This window comes from Tetrao urogallus (genome assembly GCF_951394365.1).
Source record: "Tetrao urogallus genome assembly, chromosome: 5".
NCBI lineage: Eukaryota > Metazoa > Chordata > Aves > Galliformes > Phasianidae > Tetrao > Tetrao urogallus.
The window spans coordinates 40,523,089-40,547,148 of record NC_136818.1 but is presented as its reverse complement, the minus strand read 5'-3'; the positions used below and the strand labels follow the sequence as shown (position 1 = coordinate 40,547,148).

General features: G+C 48.7%; 1 protein-coding gene across 1 annotated transcript in view; it reads left to right on the top strand.

Moving 5' to 3' along the window:
• Positions 1 to 24,060, top strand: part of CDH23 (cadherin related 23) — a gene marked incomplete at both ends in the record, with an annotated part of 127,773 nt that overhangs the window by 15,208 nt on the left and 88,505 nt on the right. The window contains 3 exons of the mRNA XM_079535602.1: positions 18,145 to 18,287; positions 20,212 to 20,259; positions 20,455 to 20,547. Coding sequence (XP_079391728.1) covers positions 18,145 to 18,287; positions 20,212 to 20,259; positions 20,455 to 20,547 — 284 coding nt within the window. The remainder of the gene's footprint in view (positions 1 to 18,144; positions 18,288 to 20,211; positions 20,260 to 20,454; positions 20,548 to 24,060) is intronic.

Here is a 24,060-nt window from a genome sequence, read left to right as displayed (position 1 = left end):
CGGGAGTTAATAAATTGGTTCCTCCTGTCAAAGCGCTCCCGTGCGTTGATGGCTTTGGAATTAACTGTAACCACTCGGGGGAAGAAAAATCGAGACAGCATTGTTGGACAACTCAATGAAAACATCTGCTCCATTTGCAGCGGTGGTCAAAAGAGTGAATACGCTCCACGTTCCTTCTCGTAAAGATTTATTAACGTTGCTCTTTACGCAAGGGGGAAAGATTTCAAACACTTGACATTTAATGCTTAGTAACTCAATTTTATTCCATTCATCTGCACTGCTTTGTCAAGCGGCTGCTCTGGTGAGTCTCGTGTGCTGCATTGTGCGGGCGGTCTGCCATCGCGCTCCCAGGTAGGAGGGTGATTTGGTCCTGGGTTTCTTGCTGACTACCTGAAAATGGAGGAATTTGGCTTTTTAAGTGACTGTTATACCTGAGGTGGGAGATCACCCCTCCTTTCACTAACAAAAGTGCGCTGTGCCCTAATTTCAGCCTGGTTGCTGGTTTGCATTTACACTGAGCATGCATTTTGGTAAGGGACATTCATTCAAATAATGCATTTCCCAAGCACAGACTGGGTGCTTGAGAGCTTTGGGGGGGGGGGGGGGGGGGGGGCAGTAATGCTCCTATAGGGTCTTGCTGCTGTCTTCTGGCTTCTGTTGAGCTCTATGGAAGGATTGCAGCCAGAGCAAGAATTCCCAATGCAGAAAGCACTGAAAACTTAATGCTGCCTGCAGACCTCTCAGGTATGGAGCTGGGAGGGAAAGGCTGCAGAGAGCACATCAGCCAGCAGCAATTACTCGTGTGCTTCACCAGAGTTGTGGAAATGTCATAAATTAAGGCTCCATGTGGATGTGGGGGGAGAAAAATAAAATTCCCAGGCAGACAGCGTCATACTGCGAAGGGATGCTCTTGCAGAAACTGTAAAGATGTGCAGCATCCCCCAAGTCTGACAGCAAGGGGGAGGGGAGAAGGGGAATCCTGCATGCAGTCTCTTTGGTGTAAGAAAATACATACGTGGTGCCCTGGCTGGCGCACAGACCTGTTAGGGCTACCCGTAATGGTGCCAATAGTCTGGTGTGGAGATCTGTCCTGCTCTCATGCCTGTTATCTACTAAACCCACTGCGCTGGAAAAGCAGAAGTGGCCCCAGGTGGTTGGCTAATGGCACCCTTAATTGTGCTCTGAATGCGATTAACTTCTTATCTGACAGTCTGACATCTTTATTATTATTAATGTGTGAATAAGACAGTGGCTTTTCATATGTGACTTTGGTAGCAAATGTTTCCCTTCTGTTTAGCAGTTGCTTTTCCTCTGTTGCTTTTGTTAGCCACCATCAGAGTCCCCGTGAGCTGTGAGAAGGGATGGTAGAGTCCTGCAGTAAGCCTGGGCAATGGGTCATGAGGCACAAAGGATGCGGGCTGGCTGGGAGGAGCTGCAGCTGCAGGCAAGCAGGGGTAACTGGTGCTGCTCCAGAGAGATTATTATGGTCCTAAAAATGTGATGTGGAACAACCCCATTTAGCATGGTCCAGCTAAAAGGCAGGAAGGTGTGCAAGTTCCTCTTGTCCTAGTGTGAAAAATTGAAGACCTTTCCCAGAATTGCTCCTCCCAGTGACATAGATTTTTTTTCCCCTGCTTTCCCCTTAAACCCTCTTCATTGGGTAGTCACTAATTAGCCATTAGCTGTCTGAAGCATTGCCAAGATGCATGGCATCATTGGCTATCCTCATGAGAGCAGTGCCAGCAGGACTCTGGCCTTGGAAAGAGTGGGCTGGGGATGGTGTCAGGTGCTCTGGGAGGGCTGGGAAGGTGGTGCCTGCAACCTATAGGCTCCCCAAGAAGAATGTTCTGCAATGGAATTTGCTCCAAAACAGGATAATTAGGTCGATAATGCCTTTGCCTGGGAGAGCCAATACTTCTATCAAAACCAATATTAATTTTCCCTAATTAGGAGCTGAAGCTAATGCGTGTCACAGCTAATTTACCTCATCCATAACGAGGGAGAGGAGGGGGTCAGGTCAAGTGGGATCAGAGATTATGAATCTGGCTCATCTCTGCTCCAAGGAGTCTCTTTTTGGTAGTGTTGTGGTGGGTCTTCAGATTTGTGACAAGATGGATGAGTGTTGCAGGGACAGGTATGTTTGTAGGGCTTTGCTGAGTCTGCTGGTATGTGGTATCCAGCAAAGGCTGCAGGCAGCAGTGTTCCACAAATGGTGCCAAACAGGACTAGTAGAAAGGAAATTTCTGATTTGGACTGATTCCTGTTGGTCCTTTAAACAGGCTCAGGCAAGGAAAGAAATGACACAGTGTCAACTGTGTCCTTCCAAAATGTCTCAAGTTTTATAATCTGCTGCTTTCTAAACAAATTTGAGTCTAAGAATTATCCACAGAGATTATTGTTTTAAACAAGAATACACTAGAGAAACTTTGAGACGGTGAAGTGTTAGAGACAGCCAAAATTGACTGAATAAATGATTCATTGGATTTATTCATGTTGCCTTGACTAAGCCTCTAAAGTCTCCTTTGTCCAGATTGATCCATTCTGCCAGCTAAGAGATGGGAACGGCTTGCCATCATCCAGTCCTGATATGTGATAAAGGAAGGATAGAAGGACTGTGCATTTCCAAGCAGATTTTCTCCTGGTGGAGTATTCTGAAATCTGTGAAATTGCCACCTAGCCCAGGGTAGGTCCTAGTGGGTGTTTTGCTTCTACTTATCCCAAATTTCTTGACTTGCTCTTTCTGTATTGGTCATGAGCCTTGGCAGGGAGAAGAGAGAAGCAGCAGAATGACTGATTTCATGTCCCCAAGCCAGACATCCTTGGCATGCTCAGAAATCAAAGGTTTGGTTCTCCTCTGTTACAAGTACTTTGGTCCCCATCAGGGACAAGGATAACTTGTGGGTAAACAAGTCCCAAACGCCTTTATGGAAACATAGAATCATTAAGGTTGGACAAGATCACTAAGCTAATCTAGTCCAACTGTCCATCTACTACTGTCCCTCAGTGCCACATCTCCACAACTCTGCAGCTCCTCCAGGGATGGTAACACCCCCACCTCCTCGGGCAACCTGTGCCACTGCTCTTCCACAAAAGATATGCATCCTAATGCCCAAACATGAACCTCCCCTGGCACTGCTTGAGGCCATCATCTCTCATCCTACTGCCATTACCTGGGAGCAGAGACTGGCCCCTACCTCACCACCTGTAGAGAGCAATGAGGTCTCCCTTGAGCCTCCTCTTCTCCAAACTGAACCACCCAGCTGCTCCCCATAAGGCATGTGCCCCAGACACTTCATTGCCCTTCCTTGGACATGCTCCAGGACCATTTTTCCCTCTCTTGTCACCTCCCACCGTTACAAGCCACCTGCAGCCTTGGTAGCAACAGAAACAATGGAGTTTGTTCAGTGGATAACAAATGTGAGCTAATTGCTCCACTGATGTACCCTGTTTTGAGCAGTTGGACACAGCTCACAAGTACGTTGCCTGTGCCAGTGGAACACTTCAGAAATCTTAGGGGGAAATCCCATGGTAGAGAGATTATGCAGTGTGACTTCACTGTCCTTGGATGAAAAACGTGTGGGGTTTTTCTAATGTGCTTGATGAAGCTGTATTTTCAAGGTTTACCCTGATTTCCACGGCACCTGTTGCCTGTTGGAGTTGCAGTAAGCAGTCACTCTGCAAAAATAATAGCGTAGCATTGACAGTGAAATATAAGCAAGCAGCAGCATCCATGAACTCCTTGATGGTATATTTGTGCACGGGAAGATGTAGCCTCATGCATCAAATGTCCTGCAGCAATGGCTTCCTAATTCTTGTGTAGAGAAGGCTTGGAGGGAGTAGAAGTGCTTTGCAAACCTCTCATCCCAGCTGAACATGGATGGATGAAACTGGGTCTGTTGTGGATGAACATATACGTACTCAGAAGCACAGCCCAACCTGCTGAGAATATGGGGTTTGGGCTGGGGGTCCCAAAGCCAGGGTGGAGCCTGCAGTTGGTGCTCTGTAGGTATCTCTCCATTCCCTCTATGCCCTCTCCTGGGGCTTGAAGTGGCTGAGAGAGTTTCTTTGCACTTACTGCCCAGGGAAAGCGACCTTCAGGCAGAGTTCTTGGGGAAAAAGCTTCCCCATCCGTGACAGATTTGACTATAAATCTCCAGTATTAATGCCCAGGTTCCCAAGGTCTGTCATCTTGTGTGCTGGCGAGCCACGTGAGTTGCTCAAAAACAACATGAGACTCATCAGTCATTTGGGAGGCATGTCACAGAGCCCTGTTGCAAACCAGGGAGAGGTTGCAGGGAAATGCAGACTCACTTTCTGGGGTGCATGGGGCAGATAGGAGAGATGGAAGCACACATGGGCATCCCCTAATCTGCAAAGACCGGAACTACATCATCTGCAAGAGTGAGCTGAAAGATGAGTGGCTTGGCACAAGGTCTTTACCTTTTTTTGTTCGCTTCTGAGTTCTGGGAGTGAAGGTCTGGAGACCCCCTGGAACAAATGGGATTCTGCCCGTGCCCTGAGCTGCCTGCAGTGGTGGGGGTTCATCCCATGCATCATCCTTAGCCTCTTCTTCTTGATACCCCAAATTGCCTGTGCCCTCCTGGACCTTACAATGCTGTTTCAACTGGGGATGTTATTTTGTTTGTTTGCGTGGTCTTTTTGAGGTGTTTTTCATGAGTGATACTAGAAGAGGATTAGAATATATATATATACATACACTATATGTGTAAGTATTTCTTATGGAACGAGTCAGCTTGATTTTAAAATATACTCAGCATGAGTATCAGTTATCAGTACAGGTATTAGGGAAGTTATGAATTCCTTGCACATTGGGTCTAAGGAAAATCCTTCTCTTATTCTGTTCTCCATCACTCTCAGTTAATAAGGCTTATTAACACTCCTCAATAATGGCAGATATAATCTCAGCCCAAATTTGAGGAAAGTTAAGAGCTGCCTGGGCCAGTGTGTCCTTTGCATCCCACTGGGGACAATGGTTGGAACAAAGCACAATCCAAAGAGGGAGAAGGAGAAAAATAGGTGGTAGGAAAATGCTTGCTGCTCATTGTGGTTTGTCTTTGAGGTTTTTATCTGAGTCTCCTTGCTGTGTGCTTTGTGCTGCAGGATCCCTGGTCCTCCCAGAGCTGGTGGGGCTGGAGGACTACTTGACATCTGTGGTGCAACTGTCAGGCAGAGGTAGCTGGGGCTGTCCTTGTTCTCTCTGATGTGTACAAGTAGATGCTGGCAAGTAGATGCTCAATTCAGTGGTCAGTACTCATTTCTCCCCCATTTAGTGCTTGAGGGGGAAGAGAAGCTTTGAAAGCCCTTCCTTGGAACAACTGAAAGAAACAGCCTAAAACTACGACTTATGGGATCATTCTTCTCTTCATAGCGTTCTACTTTTAGAACAGCCTCTGAAACCTCCGTGATTGCTTTCTTCTTGCCTTCAAACAACCCAGCAGCTGGGATTTAGCATAGGGCTTTGTTTTGAGTTTGGACGTTAAAATTTTGGATTCTACATCTGACTAAGGGTGTGGGGTTTTTTGAGCATGTGCTGTCTGCCTGAGGTGAGGGCAGCAGGAAGGCAAGCCTGGGCTTGCTGCATACCCCAGGGACTGCATTTATCTTGGAAATAGCCCTTCCCTACCCCTTTTCTCACCCATTTTCTCCTGCTGCTGTGATGTAGTAAGCATTCCCTAGAGTTCTGAAACAAAACACACAGGAGCCTCAATAAGGAGCATCAGGAATGCTTGCAAAATGTCGTGCAAGCTACTAAGAGATGTTTCCACCTGTGGCTTTGCATTAAGTCAATTAATTTGGATATTCTCATCCCGTTTGTGACAACTTCTGTGCTAGTTGTTTTGTGGTTTTGAAGACACTCGAGGTGGGCGCGTGCTCTGTGCTTGCAAGAGGAAATATTTTTTTGCAGGTGTTTCCACAGGCCCTTGGAAAGCTCTTTCTGGAGAGGCATAGCATTCCATCACAATGCAGAGATGCTCCCGCGTGAGCACGGTGACCGGCTGCGTGCTGCGAGCAGCCGGCTGCCAGCCCTTGGAGCAGCAGTCGTAGGAGCACTTAGCAAGAGATCCTTTGTCTGAAATATGTTTTTAATAAGCAGTGCACTGAACGTATTCAAATAACAAATAAATTCCTGCAAACCTCGCTCCCTTTGCAGACGGTTCGCAAACGAGAAAGACTAAATTAATTGAACGCTTTAGTCACTGGGGATAATTGTCCAGCTGTAGCAGAGATCTCCAGATGTTTGTTTGCAGAAGGGAATGCTTTCATAGGAAAGGAAAAACACTCGTGGGTATATTAAGTTGGAAACAAATTTACAGCTGTGTGCTTGTGTGCTCTGCCTTGCACTCCCACCAGCGACCGCAGAGCTCGACTCCAAGGTTTCCTATGGCAATAACTGGCCTCTTTATTTCTTGCTCATTGCTCTCCTGGCCACGTTTACACATCTGTGATGTGCGAAGTGAGGAGCTGGCCCCGTGCAAGCCTTCAGGCTTCAACAAATGTCACCCTCATTGTGCTCTGCAGCGTAGCATGTGCTGCAAGAACAGCTGGACCGGTGCTGCTTTCTGTTGGGACTGTTGGGGTCTTGCTTTTGGCTTTTTCTTGGGGTATGTTTGCTATGCAGGGTGGTAGATTGGGAGAGCGGGATGCTGCAGGTTGTGTTATGGCCACTAGGAGCTTGCAGTGTGAATGGAAGAGTTTTGGTAGTTGGAAAGGGGGGGGGCACTCTTAGCTTAACATCAACTCTGGAGCTCTGCCCAACTTCAACCCAAGAAGTTTGGCTTTCTCAGTGCATGAGAGTCATCAGTCCAGCATGCTCCATTCATTTCCTTCAGTTTTATTTTTCTTGTTGCTCAGCAGCCCAAGTGGGTTCTGAAGCCCTGTGGCTGAAGTGCCCCATTACTCACAAGCGAGAGGACAATGGAACGTGGGGCCGCTCTGAAATGTCTCCACGTCGGCCTCATTAATAACTGCAACGCTGGCATCACTTGCTCCTAAATAGCCTCATTTATCAACAAACAATTTGCCGCAGTGTGGTGGCAGGGAGGCAGATAAGCTTGTGCCACGCTTACCCAGGCACCACCTGCCTGGCTTCTCCTCAGCTTCCCTTTGGCATTTGAGAGAGAGCAAGAGGCAGGGAGGTGTCCTGGATGGGGCACATCCCCAGGGAGCTGCACCAGGTCGGAGAGCAGCTGCAAGGGCAGGAATGATGGTGGAAGAACTAACATACTGTATGTCGTCTTTGTTCTATTTTCCACCTCTTCAGGCTTCCTAGAGCTGTCTGAAGCTGAGCCCCACCTCTGGTGGTGCCCAGTGCCATGGATGGGCCCCTGGGCAGTGTGAGCTACTGGGAGGCAGCCAGCTCACTGCAGGGGTTGGAGCTGGGTGGGCTTTGAGATCCCTTCCAACCCAAGCCATCCTATAATGTATGTAACCAGTCTTCCAAGCGCCCATTGGTTTCTCTTGGTTCTCTTAAGGGGTCTGTTTACTTCCCAGGGAATGCAACCTGCTCAAACTGACCTTTCTGGGCATCATGTTTCTGACCCAACTAGTGAGACTTGCTTTTACTGCAAGATTGAGAGGTGCTAACTCAACTTGAGTGATAAATCAGCAGGGATTTTGCTGCATCTTCATTATAATGAGGCAGAATCCATCACTCAGCACATATTTTGAAATCTCTGAGAGTTATGGTGACAGTCCAAGGCCAATTTGCTTATGGATCCAAGGTCTGCAGACAAAAATCTGACCACTGGTACCATCTCCTGTCTTCAGACACTCAGTGGAACTCCCAGTTTTCTACAGGTTCTTCTTGCAGGAGCTGAGCAGTGCATGGGCCAGGTCACTTTGTGCTGGAGCAAAATATCCAGCAATGTTTTGCATCAGGATGGCTGCATGCATTTATTCCTTGAACTGCTCAGGGAGAGCAGAGCAGCTGGGCCGAGGCAAGCTGTAGCACAGAGGGTTGAATATTCCCCGTGAGGCTGAGCACTCCAGGGAAGCTTCATCTTTTGTAAGGCATAGATGAGATTTCAAATAAGATGTGAAAGAATCCTGCTCCCACTTCCCCTGTGCAAGTAAAATGTGCTGACGGGCATTTCTTGTCCCCATCCATAGTGATCAGCTTGGCAGAAAGGCTGGGGACACGTGGCTCTCAGCAGCACCGTCTCAAAGGTGGCATTTGGTGCCTGGAGCATGGCAATGAGGTACCCACATGCCACTGAGGGAGTGGTGTGGTGGAGCTCTGCTCAGCGCCAAAACAGTCCTGGGACCTCACCTGGGCACTGCAACTGAACAGGCTATCTCTGACCTCATATTATTCGGAGAGTAGCCTCTCTTTTCTAATGAATAAAGAGCTGCTTTACCTTGCTTGGGTAAGATGCAAAGCACTCGGTGTGTCATCTTACTCATAAATCATTTATTTACACCAAGTAGCAAAGCACCTCATTAAACGACTTCTGCTTTTCTTCCCTGTGCCCAAGCATGCTTCCAGAAAGCTCAATGTGGCTGAGGAGAAGCAATGTCCATTTGGTGCTGTGTGTTAGCTCGCTCCTCTCATGAGCAAGTCTCAGCTTGCTTAGTGCCAGTGCAAGTGTTGCACTGCTGGCTCAGCATCCTTGAGTTAGCAAAGGAGGTTGCAACAGGTCACCTGCTGCTCCTGACCTGTGAAGCTCTTTGCATGGTGCCGTGGTTTCATCTCTTCTAGGGTCAGGAGCCCCTTGTTATCTCTGTTCTCACCAGCCGGCAGGCAGAGCACAGCTTGCCTGGCTTTGTTCAGAAAACAGCTCTCTGCTCCCGGCTGACCCCAGCTCTGCAGTGCAGCACTTTGGTCCCAGTGCTCGTTGGTTGCTCCATGTGATGCATTCCACAGATGTCTCATGTTTCTGGAAGCAGTGATGCTGCGCTGACATAGGTCTCCGCAGGCTGAGGGAGGGCAGCTCACACTGCTTGTTAGAGGGGCTGGCAACAGTGGGAACTGGACCAGCATGTGGGGCAGATCCTGCTGAGGGCATCCACCCTGCAGGACACCAAACCCATTCATCCCAAAGCTTGTGTGTATTCATAAGGTGGGTATTCACCTCAACCTGGGAGTTTCACCTTTTTTTCCTTTTCTCTGCCCATCTCAAAGTGGGGAGAGGGTGGCTGTAGGGTGCCAAGCTGTCTGCAGGGTCTGAGCACAGCACCCTAAAGCTGCTCTGGTGTGTTGGATCGATTGGCATTAGTGGGAAGCCAGAGTGAAGCTCTTGCAGTCACCTACGAACTTGTTTCTCTGCTTGATCCCCTTGTGCTGTGATATCTATACTGGAGAACTGGGTGGCATTCCCCCCCCAAATGTTGGCACCTGTGACAGAGTATCCTGTGCTCTGTGATGGTTTAATTAGTTGGAAACTAAACTCCTTTCTTTTGGAGGGAGGTGGGGAGGCTGGGAGAAGGCAGGAAGGAACAATGGAAACATTCCTTAGACTTTCTGGGTGGCTTCTTATTTCAAAAATTAATTAGAAAGGGATATCCTATGGATTTGGAGTTTAAACTTTGTGTCAGAAACATTAATCAAGCCCGCATTAGCTAGATTCTCCTGGAGGAGCGACTGCAAACTCATATAGGTGTTTCAGAGAGGGGCATGGGGCTGAATGGAGCTGTGCCCAGGGTGGCAGCATGGCATGGGGATGTATTTGCCTTTATAGACAGGGGATTGCCATTCCCAGGAGGGTTTTCCCACAGCTTCCCATTGGTCTGTACTCCAGAAGCACTGGGGCTTTCCCATGGGTGCTGTTGTTGGGTTGGCATTCCCTCCTTCCGGCTCTGCTGTGTGGCTGCCGATGCTGGGGTTCTTTTCCATCACTTCTCAGTGGATTTCATTGCTGGGAAGTTTTTGCTAACCTCAGATTTACATTTTCCTTTGCTGTGTTGGCCCAGTACAGGCTGGGAACGTCAGTTCTCTGTTGCAGGGCTGAAGAGGAAGGACACGTATCAGTGGAGGTTTTGGACAGAGCAGCTTCCTGAACAGAACTTTTTTTTTTTTTTTTTTTTTTTTTTTTTTACAGTGCGAACAATGGATGGAGCAGAATTTGCATAAATCTCATTAGAAAAAGTGCAAGTTTCATAAATCTTGTGATAAATTAATGTGATATCATTCTGAACGTGATATATTAATTTTGGGATGAAATGAATGGCTCTGTGATCATTGTTAGTAATTATGAGGCTCTCAGGCAGCGTGGAGAGGAAATTATTTTTAAGAGGGTTTTTTAATGTGGGAACCACTTTTATAGTGGGAATACCTCAGCAGACCTGGACTCCTCCTTTTACAAGTGCTTCTTTTGTTGCTTCACTCTCCTGTTTTATTGATGCATTTGTATATATTTCCCTCTTTCATGCTCATGCTGCTGCAAACACCTCGCTGGGTTTGCACACTGCTGGTGCTCTCCCTGCTGGAGGTTTTCAGGGCATCAAGGGGTCTGAAGGAGGAAGGAGAGCCAGGAGAGCAGGGGAGATGATCTGGGCCTATATGCAGCTTCTTCTGAGGAGCTGAGGTGTCAGCAAGCAAGCAAAGGCTGTAGCCTTCATTGGCATGAAGACACAAGCTTTTGGCTAGCTTGCTGTTCACGCTGCTGTAAGAGCCATGTGAAGGCTGATGAGAGGATGTTGCTCTTTTAGCCCTCTGGCTGTAGCTGTAGTTTTTTGCTGCAGGGATGGATGTTGCCTCTCTGCCCAGTTTGCGCTCAGCATCTGCTGGGACAGCCTCAGGGATTCTCTTTACTTTCATGATAAATGTCAAGAATGTTCACTATCTCCCAGGGGGTGGTGTTGTTTTTTTTTCCTCCCATTTTCCTTGCAAACCTAACCAAAGTGTTCAGTAAATAGCGAAGAAAACTAAGAAAGCCCTTGGTTATCACTCACTCTTCTCACTCTTCCTTTCAAACAGTGTTAGCCATCCCTTCAGCCACCTCCGAGTAGTGAGGGCTCTTCCCAAGGCTCGCTGCTGCCTGTCAGCTTTGCTTATGGATGCCATCTCGATACCAACTACTCCACTTAAAAGTACTAAATGCAGCAGAGAAATTACAAACTCTGCCTCCTGCTCTGGCTTTGAGCAGCTAGGGAAGGCTCTCCTCTGTGCTTTTCAACTCCCAGAGTGATAAAACCACTCGGAGGAGATTGTGACTGCACAGATTTGCTTTCCCTCTCTTCCTTTTGTCCCCTCCATGCTGAGATCCTTTCCCTCCCATAGGTAAGAGGTGATGTGCATGGTGCACACGGGCAGCAATGGAAGTGGAGGCAGCTCTGCTGCTGGGTAACCCGATGCTGCCCATTGCTGCCCAGAAAGAGGAGCCTGTAATGGTGAGCTCAAGTCGAACTGCAGGAGTGGAAACTTTCCTTGCAGAGTCCCTCTGGAAAGTTTGGGCTCAAATGCTGGAGCCCTTCCTGAGAAGGAGTGTTGAGTTTTTGTTTAGGAAATGAGCTGGCAGCCAGGCAGAAGAAAGGTGTGAAAATGCTGAGAGGGACTGTCATTGTACCCATGGTATGAGGTGAGGCATCCCTGAGCATACCTGAATGATGGTCAGGGTGTAACCTGAACATACCTGCATGGCATGAGTGCTGCTGATATTGCTTACCCAGCTGCAAGAAGTAAAGGCTTCCCTGCAGAAGGGTCTGGAGCACGTGGTAGGCAGGCACTGGGTGCCCACATCTTCATTAACCACAGATTCACATGGCGATTGGGTTGGAAGGGACCTTAAAGATCACTGAGCTCCAAACCCCGCCATGGGTTGCTTGATCCCCCCCCAGCTCAAGCTGCCCATTATCCCATCCATGGCACTGGGCACCTCCAGGGATGCAGCACCCACTGCTCTGGGCAGCAATGCTAGCACCTCACTGCCCTCTGAGTGAAGAATTTCATCCTAACACCTAATCTAAATCAGACAGGGAAACCACTCTGAGAGGCTGGGATAAAGGAAGGCAAAAGTGAGAACTTAGAGCCCCTGGTGCCCATAGCAGATGTCCTTTCCCCTGTTGGCTCCCCTCCATCATGGTGCGAAGGTGGCATGCTGTATGGTTGCTCAGCAGCACAGAAATATTGGCATTTCCTCTTTCTTTGTAAGAGGAAAAGTATTTGGGAGAACACCATGGAAAAAAACTTTCTTTTTCTCATTTATTTATTTTCTGAAAGATGAGAGAGAAAATGAATTGCAGGCAAAGAAAAGGGAGGAGGTGACAAATGTGAAGAATAGGGCTTGGATTTCGAGATCAGATCCATCAAATGCCTCCATGGAATGTGTGAAGGATGGGGCTGATTGGGGCACCTGCACTGGGGTTAATTGTTCCCATCCCTTCTGAGGAATGAGGGGAGCAGTGGTGCTGCTGGGAGGCTGTGGCAGTGGATTCCCCCCCCCCCCCCCCAAGATCAAGAGGGGTGAGCATGTTGCAACAGCCAAGGAGAAACAGCACTGGCTTTCAAACAGGGATTAAAATGTTTTTAATATTAAAGTGCTGCTGATGCCTGAAGCCTTGTGCCCCCAAAGCCAGCTCAATCAACGAAGAGATTCCCATTAACTCCACTTGGGTATGGATCAGACCTTTTAAGAGAGCATCTTATTAAGAAACTAATTAGAAACCTGTTGCATCTCAGTGCTCTTCGTTGTGCCCCATACAGGCTGTCGGCATCTTGCTCTGGCAACTGCACTCCCTCGTAGTTCTCCTTTGTTCTCCATTCCCCTGCCTGGCCCTGGGTCTCAGAGCTTCCAAAAACTCTTCTTCCTCATCCTCTTCTTGAAAGCAAAGCCAGTGAAGAAGAAATACATAGGGGTTGGTAGCTGAAAGCAAGATGTTGAGACAGGAATCCCTTCCTATATGGGGGCAAAAGTTGGATGAGAGGTGATGGCCTCAGGTTGTGCCAGGGGAAGGTCAGGCTGGGCACTGGGGCACATTTCTTGTCTGAAAGAGAGCTGATGCAGTGGCACCCAAGGAAGTGGGGGAGAGTCACTGTCCCTGGAGGTGTTGCAGAGCCGTGGAGACATGGCACTGAGGGACGTGGGGATGTGCAGTATTGGGCTGGGTGACCTGAGAAGGCTTTGCCAATCTAAGTGGTTCCATGGTTCTATGATTCTATGAAAAGTATGCCCCTGTAAAGCAGCCAAACCTCACAAAACAAACTCCTACGGGAATAAAACAACAGTGACAACAAGCTCCCGAGGTCAATCAGAGTTCAAGACTTGGAAAAAGAAGGAAATCTGTGTACGTGTGAGAAAGGGAGAGAAGTAGCTGTGATTGAGAGAAAGGAAGCAAAAGGAGACAAGATAAATTGTGATTATCTGCTGGAATCAAGACACTTAACTGCCCTGTCTGATTCCTGAGGGGAAACAAATGGAGCCCATAACTTTGAACTGCAAAAGGATAATTTGTCCCTGTTTCCTCAGCCTAGGCCCTTGTCAGGTTGGTTCTCAGGTCTGTGGCATCAGCTGCTCCCTCAGCACAGCCCAGACACTACTTTTCATTTGCAAATACCACAAAAGGGGTTTCTGATGAATGTATTACTCCCTGTCTAAGGGGAGCCCACTTCTTTTTGCAGTTATTTCCTGCACCTTTCTCGTGCTGCTCTTGCAGTGCTTTCCCAGTCTTCACACTGCCTCACTACAGGAGCAGCCTGCACACCTGCCTTGCATCATGTGCCTAAACTTAGCTTTCTCCCAAGGAGAAATTGAAAAAATATGCAAAAATCAGAGTAATGAATGTAATGGAGATTATGAAGTCTCTTATCTTGTTTTGGGGGCCCACTTCTTGTTATCTCCTCTTTAATTTGTTATTTTTGTCTGTATGCCAGCATGGTTCTTGTTTCCCACAATGCGCGGTGTGCTTGGCAGGGATCTGGCTGCACATGGCAAGCTGGCAGCAGCCAGGGGTGCAGGTGGTGGGATGCTCTCAGCCCACAGCCACTTCATGCTGGCCCCCAGCTTCCCCCAGTTAGGAACTGAATTCCCTGCCAGCGGGAGGTAACTGGAATGCAGGGTGACAGAGAAGAGTTAAATATTCGTTTGCTGCCTGATTTTTTTGTACAAGTGGGTTTGCAGCACACGAGCCATGAATGCAGCTATGATTAGAACAGGGTGGGACACGGTTTTGCTGTTCAGCAGGATTTTTAAGATCTTTTCCCTTGCACTGTGAAATGGAGCCGAGACCTTTTGGGGTCTGAAGCAGAGAAGGAGCACATAGGCATCTCCCCCAGGTCGCTAATACCCTGTTGGTCTACATTTCTGTACAAGGTACAAAGGGGGAAAATCAGTTTCTCCTATAAAATTTTATAAAATGGAGAGTAATGACGCTGGGTTTGCCTTGTCCTTGTTATTGGCTGTCACTGTCACAGGCATGGTCACAGGCTTACCCATCTCCTGGGGCAAAGAAACCTTTGCTAAGAACGGCTTCAGATGTCCTCTGAGATAAACACAAGCCAGTAGCTTGTTTCGTATAAGGACTGTGAGGTTTGAGAAGGTGTAGGTCACCTTTCATCTCCTTATGCTTGCAGTCATCAAATAGATGGGCAAGTTGCTGATGGATTGCCTGATCACAGTGGGTTGGGACTTCACCCATTGTGTCTTTGATCAAGACCCATCACTGCACTGAACCTGTGTTGGTGAAAAGGATAGATACGTATATAGAGAGATCTATAGATATATTTTTTCATTTTCCAGCAGTTAGCCGTAGTTCCTCTCAACTAGAAGTGCTTCTATTAGAAGTACTTTCTTCTAATAGAGATTTGTCTTTTTTGGGCACTGGGCTTGCTGTGCTCTCCTGTGCTGGAATAGTCATCTTTAAGTGTTACGTTTGTCCTCATTGCGGATGTGCTCGAGACAGCCTGAGTCATCTCTCTCTCTTTTCTCATAAATGTATCCTACTAGGACAATTGACTTTAAGTCTCCCTTCTCTGCCACTGTGCCCCACCAGCTTTCCTTCGAGGACGTTTGGAGTGGGGTTGTGAAAACCTCCTTTTTTATTTTTTATTATTATTCCTTTTTCTATCCAAACAGATCCAAATTACCAAGCGTTTCACCTGACTGCTCTCTCTCCCCTGCTGTTTGCCATGCTGTCAATCTTCGTGTCACCTGAATTTGTGCTGACAGCAATTCAGCATCGCGCTGGGATGTCCCCTACCCGTGGCCAGTAGCCCTGGCACCTGCTGGTTGTCCTCAGCTGAGCACACTTGCTGGTTATCATACAGTGCTAAATTTTTAATCAGAAAGTCACACGGCGCTAAGTCAAATGTCTTACAAAAGTCTATTACTTCTCCACAGTTACCTTTATCTGCCAAAAAATGTAATCTCATCAAAGAATAAAATCAGGTTTGTTTGACAAGACCTATTTTCCATAAAATTATGTTGACTGGCATTAATTACGTTCCTATCAATTCTATTAATTCTTTATTAATGGAATCTCGTATCAGCTTTGCCATTATTTTTGCTGTGATTGATGCTGGACCAAGCGATATGTAATTGCCTGGTGCCAAGCATCTCTCCTGCTCCAAGACAGGTCACCTTCATTCTCATCCCTGTATTTTAGGGTTGTGGGGTGCCCTCGTGCTGCCAAAGGGGGGGTTGTGGATATTTGGGCGTCCGTTGCTGCGTTTCGGCGCCTCTGTGAAAGTGTATTGAAGAAAGTGTAAAAATGCCCCAGAGGGGAGGAGACCAGGGGCAAAAATGTATGAAATACAGCTCTGCAAAACATGGCTCCAGAGGTCCAAAGCTGCTGCCTTTGTACACGGCAGACACAATCCTGCTGTTATTGCTGTCCTAGTCATTTTTCCAAGCATTGCATTTCCAACTTCAAAGAGAAACTGTGGGACAAAGAAAGTCATCACCTTGCAAATGAGTAAACAAGTTTGGTAGCTACTTGCGCCAGATGTAAGCACGCACGAGGCGCCCGGTTGGTACGTGTTACCAAAGCGCTGTTGCGGGTATAAAAGGTTGTAAGCGCGGACAATAAAGGTCTCCGTTCTGCACCAACAGCAGAGTCTGTGCCTCTCCTGCCACAAATGGCGCTCGAAAAGGGACGCTGTATCAGGGTCAGCCTCGGGGGATAATCAGCCATCAAGCTGACCTGTGGCAAAGAATTATGGTGCTGAAAGGAAGCACGACATAAGGATCGCTGAAAGGAAGTTGGACCCGAAATCTGCTGAGGGGAAGCAGGACCAAGCTGCGCAGTGAGAAACACTTCTGCAGGACGGAGGTGAGCAACGGGGACCAATGCGAAAGAGTGTAACAAAGGGGCTGGAGGCAGTCTGCAAAATACTGGAAACGGTTTTGCAGAAGCACCACGCTGAAGTGGAAAGCTTCGATTTAAGGCGGCTTTTGTCTCTCGTAATGTAGAAGGAATAGATGGGGCTACGATCTGTGCCATAGAAACCTGGGACAAAGCCGGAGTGAGGCGCAGCTACGCGCTCTGACCCTGTGGTTAAAGACCTTCTGGGGCCTTGGAGACCGGTATTTGAATCGCTACAAGAACGTGCGGAATCCATCGTCCCAATAGAACCCACGGCTCCTGCTGTGGTGGGAGCCGCTGTAAAGGACCGCGATGATGAGGACAGCGATCCTTTAGACCCCAGGCTGATGAGCTCGAGAAAGGAACCAGACTTGAAACCCCCCGATCGGCGTGAAGTTTGGCGAGCGATCCGCAAAGAAGCTGAGCTGGAGGGGGATTTTAACATCGTTCAGAGATTGCATTCGGCTCTCGCCTGTCCAGTGATTTCGGTTTTCGGATTCGGGCTCGGCTCTCCCCATACCAGTAATCTATTGAGCTCTGTTATGAAAAGTTACGCGCTTTGTCTTCGTGATTGCAAGACCTTGGCACAATTGACAAGTACTCAGCACGTGATGTGGATGGGCTTTTGGGGAGAATCTGCACAACAAAAGGCGCTGGAGCGCAGAGCCACCACCGCAAGCACCCGGGGCTCATCGTCGGCGTATGGGAGCAGGAGCTGCAGACGTATGTTTGGCGTTTAAGAATGTAATGTGTATATTTACAACTGTATATCTTACCTGCACCTGCCTGGCTTTCATAATTCTGGTTTTGAATAGGTAATTTCAGTGATTTAATAATAGATTTCCCTATCCTTGAAAAAAAAAAAAAAAAAAAGAAAGAAAGAAAGAAAAAAGAAAAGAAAAGAAAAGAGGGGAAGAGGTTATGCTTGTGTTTCCACAGATGCTGGACCATGGTGGGTTCCAGCCAGAGTCATAAAGCCCTGCTTGACTCTACCATCAGCATCTGCTGCTGCTTTGGATACATGACAACCTTCTGGGTATCCTCACAACTGAAGCCTATGTTGGCAACTGGACTGTGAATACTGCAGCATTGTGACAACAACCTCAAAAACTTTTGATTCGTGGGGCAAAAGCTACATATTGAAAACTCATGGGTTTAGCGTGATGGGTGATATCAAGGTTTGGGACCATGCGTCTGAAAGATCACACAGATTAATGTGTTTTTTGGTTTTTGCATGTTTGTTGGCATATACTCTTTATATTAATACCAGATGCTTGTTGTTCAAATTAACAAACAAGGGGGAGTTGTGGGACAAATAAAGTCATTACCTTGCAAATGAGTAAACAAGTTTGGTAGCTACTTGCGCCAGCACGCATGAGGCGCCCGGTTGGTACATGTGACCAAGGGGTTGTTTTGTGAGAATAAAAGGTTGTAAGCACGGACAATAAAGGTCTCCATTCTGCACCAGCAACGGAGTCCGTGTCACTGCTGCCACAAGAAACACCCAGCACTTGTGGCAGCCTGATTTGTGGGCCCTTGCCTTAGATGAGTCGAAGATTCTTCCACTTTCCGTGGTGCCCAGGATGGCTGGCAAGCCGAGTATTTTCAGCATTTTGTAGAGCTGTACGATGTTCTCAGTTGAAAAAGCCCTTCAAGATCACCAAGTCCAACCACCAACTTGACCTACCAAGTCCCATCAGCAAATCACGTCCCTTAGTGCCACATCCACATATCTGTTGGACTGCTCCAGAGATGGGGACTCCACTGCTGCCCTGGGCAGCCCATCCCAGTGCCTCTCCATGAACAAATCCTCCCTACTGAACAAATACTCCCTACAACCCCCCCCCGAGAGCGTTCCACTGATGATTTCTTTTCTCTGTCTCACAGGCTCCTCAGTGACCCAGCTGCTGGCCCGGGACCTGGACAATGACCCGCTGGTGTTTGGTGTGGTTGGCGAGGAGGCCAGCAGGTTCTTCGCTGTGGAAAGTGTCACTGGAGTTGTCTGGCTCCGGCAGCCCCTGGACAGAGAGGTAACAGCTCTGCCTGGGGTTCTCCCCATCCGGCTGCATGCTATCCAGAAATCCAGGCATAGAAAGCCATTTGAGAGAAGTGGTAGGGAAGGGGGAGCAAGTTTTTGTACATATAGGGGAAAGTAACAGTTCAGGGGAGAGAGGAAGGAAAGGCAGAGGGAGTTACATCAAGATAAATGATGCAGGGAGAGGGAAAATAGAGCAAAAGAAGAGGAGCCAGATGTGAGGCAAAATGATTATTATTTTTAAGGTCTTTTCACTCCCACAAAGATTCGAAGGAAAACAGTTTTTTACCAAAAAAGAAAAGCCCTGAGCCAAAAAATGTACACGCTACAATGAGGGGTGTATGGGAATTGTTGAATCACGGCCTGAACCTCTGATTGATCACCTGAGGCAAGCACCGAGTCAGTTGCAGGAGCACAGGTGAAGGCAATTCAGCTGTGTGACCAGAAGGGGTGGAGCCAGGCTGCACCCCTCCTAGACCCTGTTTAAGGGCTGACTGCCACTGCAGAAGGATCTCTTTTTGGAGGTTGCTCCTCTTGGAGTTTGTCCTGTGAGCCTATGACATGGGTGAGCATTTTCCATTTGTTTCCAATTATCCCTTTCCAATGTGAAGATCTTTCCAGCTATGTGGTCTCTGGGTACTGATCTAACCACACCGCTCTATGTATTTGTTGATTATAGAAAGGGTGTGGGCAAGCATGAGTGTGACAGATTTCTCTGGTTATTCTGTTTACCCAGTTCTTAAGATCAGATGCTTAACTGGGTGTTTTTTGTCTTCTATTTTTCTTGCCTTCCCCACTGCCTGTCCCTCCTTGAGCAGAGGCAGCAGGGTGGATATCCCAGGAGTGGAACTTTCCTGTCCCTTGTGCTCCAACCACTCTGTCTGCCTGCAGGCATCACCCCAGACAGGAGATGAGTTGTATTAACCAACTCAGAGGCCTGGAGGTGGTGGATTGGGCAAATGTAGTGTCAGCTGCTTCCCAAACCCTTCTGTAGGATGAGCTGTTCTGCTGCAAGTAATGCTCCCGGTCTGGGCACTGACAGCTGCTGCTTGTCCCTACACCACTCTTGTTTGGAATAAATCACCCAGGTCTGCAACACAGGGAGATGCTCCCCCGCTTTCCAGCTGAGCATTGAGCAGGAGCATTGCTTGTTGCTGTACTCAGTGCTCCTGCTGCAGTCAGGGACTGGGATATAGAGGGAAGCTGAGGACTGCAGGGTACGTGTCTGGGGCTGGGAATCAAACCACCAGGTAGATATGGTGGTCAAGGCTGGTCTTCCCATTCAGCATCATTCTTTAGTAAAATGTGAGCAGCATGATTGCTGATGGGGGGGGGAAGGTGGGGGGAGAAAAGTTGAGAAGAACAGCTCTACCTTTGCTAGCAATATCCTGCTCCAGACACCCAACGTTCCCCTCTCACCAGCCTGTCTCTCACCCTAGCACCTGTGACTGTAATACATCACAGTTTCAGGACAGCCTGTTAAATCAGTTAAAGCAATAAGGGGCACGGAGGACTGCATGGGGGTTATTGAATGCACTTAGGGGATTTCAACCCATTAATTCCCTGTGCTCATCCCAGTGCTCCCAGCAACGTGGTATCCTGGGGCAGGAATTTTTGGGAAGGTGGCAGCAGTGCTCCGAGAGCTCAGTTGTGGGCTGGAGCTGAGGTTCCCTGCATCTTCCCAACCCGAGCAGGGTATTTCTCAGTGTTGTGAATCTGCTGGAGCCCTGCTAGCCAGCCGTGCTTCTCAGCACTTGTCCTCAGCAGAGGTAATTGCACTCAAGCGCCCCTTCTCTTCTTTTGAAGGTCCTGAAAGCATTTTGCATGTAATAATATTGGCTAAAAGTCCCAAGCCTGCCATCTGCAGATAAACACTCCAGTATCTTTAATTATATGTTTTTCTTCTCCTTCCCTTTCAGACCAAGTCAGAATTCACGGTTGAATTTTCTGTCAGCGACAGCCAGGGGGTAAGTGTGACTTCTCATTTCATGGTCTGCGGCATGTGCAGAGGGGAGTGTAGGGGATGGGTCACCCTGGCCCTGGGGAGTGGGCTGGGGGCAGCGCCAAGGCAAGTCAATGCAGGGGAAAGCAGCCACCAGCTCAAGTTAGCTTCTTAGTATAAGGCTGATGCCCACTCACTATCCTCATCCCCATGGCCACAGGTGATCAAGGGGACGGTCAACATCCAAGTGGGAGATGTGAATGACAATGCACCACAGTTCCACAACCAGCCCTACAGTGTCCGCATACCTGAGGTAGGTGCCTCACCACATGGTTACTGCTGAGCATTCCATCCTGGAGGCTCTTGATGGTGGAGAGAAGTAAAATGATGGGGTCTGGGGAAAGCAGGACTTGTCTCGTGAGGGCCTGGAACGATGGAGGTGGGAAGGGACCAGCAGAAGTCACCTAGCCCAGCCTCCTACTAAAACAGAGATGATATAATGTCAGATCAGGTTGCTTGGGGCTTTATCCATCCCAGGTGTTGAATATCTCCAAGGATAGGTTTCCGTACTATTCTGTCATGATCTCTCAGTGCTGGCACCTTCTTAAGGAGACCTTCTGCACCTAGAGCTAGGTTTAGCAGAAATGCTCCTCAACCTGCTGGTGTTAGGAGGAGGATAACAAGCTCAGAGTGTTGTGTTTGAAATAGAGCATTCCATGTTCTCCTGTGGATGAAGCTTTTCCTGTTGTTCCCTGTTCATCCCTGAGCACACCTCAAGGCATGTGTGAGGTCAAGTATGTGTGTGTGTGAAATCAAGCAGCCTCCAATGATGGAGAGGTACAAACAATTACATTACCATGGTTTATCTCACTGTGCTGGGCTGGGTTCTTCTCACCCTGCTGTGAGGGTGAGCTCTGTGTTAGGCAGCCTATGACGTGGGAGCCAGGAGCTCATCTCCTGGTCGTGCTGCCTGCCTCGCACCGAGTCACCCAAAACCCCTCTCCACGGTGGCACAGAGCCAGAGCCATTTCTTCTCCTCCTTGCAGCATGGATGGTGCAGAAATGACTTGGCAGGGAATGCACGAGCTGCTCCATGCTCTCACATTTTTGCTTAGACTTCTGGATGCCGATAGGTGCATGTCTTTCGTTACTCTCCTTAAGAACCAGTATTGGAAAGCTTCAGGTTGGGTATTAGGAAAAAATTTATTCTCCGAAAGAGTAGTGATGCAGTGGCACAGGCTGTGTAGGGAGGTGGGGGAGTCACCATCCCCAGACGCATTGCAAAGCTGTAGAGCTGTGACACTGAGGGACATGGGCAGATATGGGTGGGCTGGAGTTGGGCTGGGTGACCTGAGCACATGAATGAAGCCTTCCATGTGTCAGCCCTCAACCTCTGTGTGAAGCTTAGGGAGCAGGGAGAGCAAAGGCACTGGGGAGGAAATGAGGGCTGTGAGCGCTTGGGGCACAGCCTGGTTTGTCCCCCCACATACCCGCTCAGCCATTAGAGCCATGCTGCTTTGGAAGTTGGCCTAATCTAATTATAAGGCACTGTGTGCCAGTTCTCAGTTTCCATCCGTGATCTTTAAGCAAGGGCACCAACCAGAGGTAATGAGCCACAAACCCTTTGCTCAGCCAGCGTCCTACAGGCACTTCTGTTCCTCTGCTGGGCAGACTGCATTTCTTTGGCAGACTGCGTGCAGGCAGGGCATGGATGGGGTGTCTCTGAAGGCTGCAGCCCACGAGGGAATGGGCAGGGACATTTCCCACTCAGCTCTCAAGGCAGAGGTGCTCTCTTGCTTTGGCTGCAAGCAGCTGAAGTTTGGTGTGGGCGCAGGAAGCAGATAGAAGATGGCACTGTCCCCAAGCTCTAACAGCCCAGGGCCAGTGGCAAGGCTGCAAGTACCCAAATGTGTCAGTGACCACCACTGGATAATGAATGAATGGTGATGGGAGTTTGGGAATGGAGTGCACACCAGCAGAAGCACTAGTGGTTTTGCATAGACTGGACCTGTGTAGAATTGGCAGCTAATGAGGGTTTTTCTCTTTTTAATTTTGAGATAAATGGATGTATCGATTTGCAGTTGTCCTAGCTAATGGAGCAGCAACAGAAAGGCCATTTAAACCTCGCCACTATTGTGCGGCGCTGGGAAAGTCAAAAGAAGAGTGTGCATAAATAAATGGAACATGAAGTAAACTGACCTTTAAAAACAATACTGCCTCTAAACACCCGTCCCAGCATTTTCCGCATGTTCTGCTTGATTTGTGAACACGAATTATTTGGATGCAGGCTGCCGTTCTCCAGCACAAGATGGGGATGAGGGCAGTGGGCATCTGGCTTTACCATGGCTCTGAGGGCATAGAGCAGCTGCTGCGCATCTCCTATGCTCAGCAGGTCCTCGCCATCCCTGCCCAAAAAAGCCGGACATGGGCTGGTGCGGGACACAGGGGTGTCTGCAGCATAATGGTACATCCCATCTGGGCAAGGGCATGCCGCCGGCCGCTCGTTAGGAGGCAACGAGGCAGCGCGGGCGCGCTCCAGTCTGTAAAGAAAGGGGAATCCTGCTAGAATTGGCAACTTAATTCACCAAGCTGGCCTCGACAGAGCTCATTAAGTTCTCGTGTATTCATTTCAGGCTAATGGCTGTCATGCTGACTGCTGTTTGATTTGCTGTAATAGACTTTTATGGCTTTCCAGTTTGCGAGGACGTGTGCACCGTGCCCCATGGTGCTGCTGGCGTCCATCAGTGAGCCACTCTCCTGCTTGCTGCACTGACCTTCAGGGCTTGTGCTCCTCCTGAGTGCAGCCCTCCTGCTTCACTTTTCCCATGTCTTCCTCATCTTCCTCCAACCCTGGGGTACTGTGACTTTTTTTTTGGGGGGGGGAGTCTCTGAGCTTGGCTTTCGAGTCAGGGAAGATGTGCTGCTGACCCTGTGGCTGGCTGGTGGGGTGATGCCTCAGTCCCTGACAACTCCAGCCTGCTCTGTCTGATCTGTTTTCACATTTCACTGGGTCTGGAGGAAACCCGGTCTCCCTGTGTTGCTGTGGTTCAGCAGTTTTACATGGAGTAGATCCAAGCCTGTGCACTGGTTCTGTGATTCCTGGCATCGAGATGGGGCTAGATCCTTGGCCCTGGGTTCCTACTGTTTTTCCACATCCCAGACCCTAAGCACCAGGCCCTTGGAGCATGTAGCCCAATTATGACTTTGTGGTGAGCTCTGCTGTTTCCAGGAGCTGGGGTGTCTCTAGTTCAACATCTTGGGTTCCTCAAGACACCAATGCCCTTGGGTTCCAAGGCTGTTGTGTGGGGTGGTTCTGAGCCTGTTAGCCAAATTCAAGCCACGTCCTTCTCTCCAGAGCATCAGCAGACTTCACACACAGGCAGAAAGTTTGCTTAATCGTGCACTTCCTTGCTCAGGAACTTATCCACAGGGGGTTCTCCCTTCTTCTGAAAACCCTCTCTTTTCTGCTTTTACCTTTAAGGATTTATGAAGGAAGGTGTACCACTAGGCTACATCTTCCTGCAAAAAGCTGTCCCTCGCCAAGCTCGGGCCTGCTCAGTGCTCTCACCAGAGGACACTCGCCTCTCAAAGAAATGTCTATGACTGGCCAAGTGATATTATTTACAGCAGGACTCTGTTTCCCAAAGGCACGCAGCTCATCTCTAAGCGCCACCTATTGATCTGTGCAAGGCCCATATATCATCGCTGAGCTTTTCCTCTGCTGAAGAAGGTCTCTGTCCTCCCCTCCCTCTGCCAAAGGTCTGTAAAAGAAGGTGCTCCTCTTGGGTTCATGCCAACAACAGCAAAAGGCAAGGTGGGAGAGGCT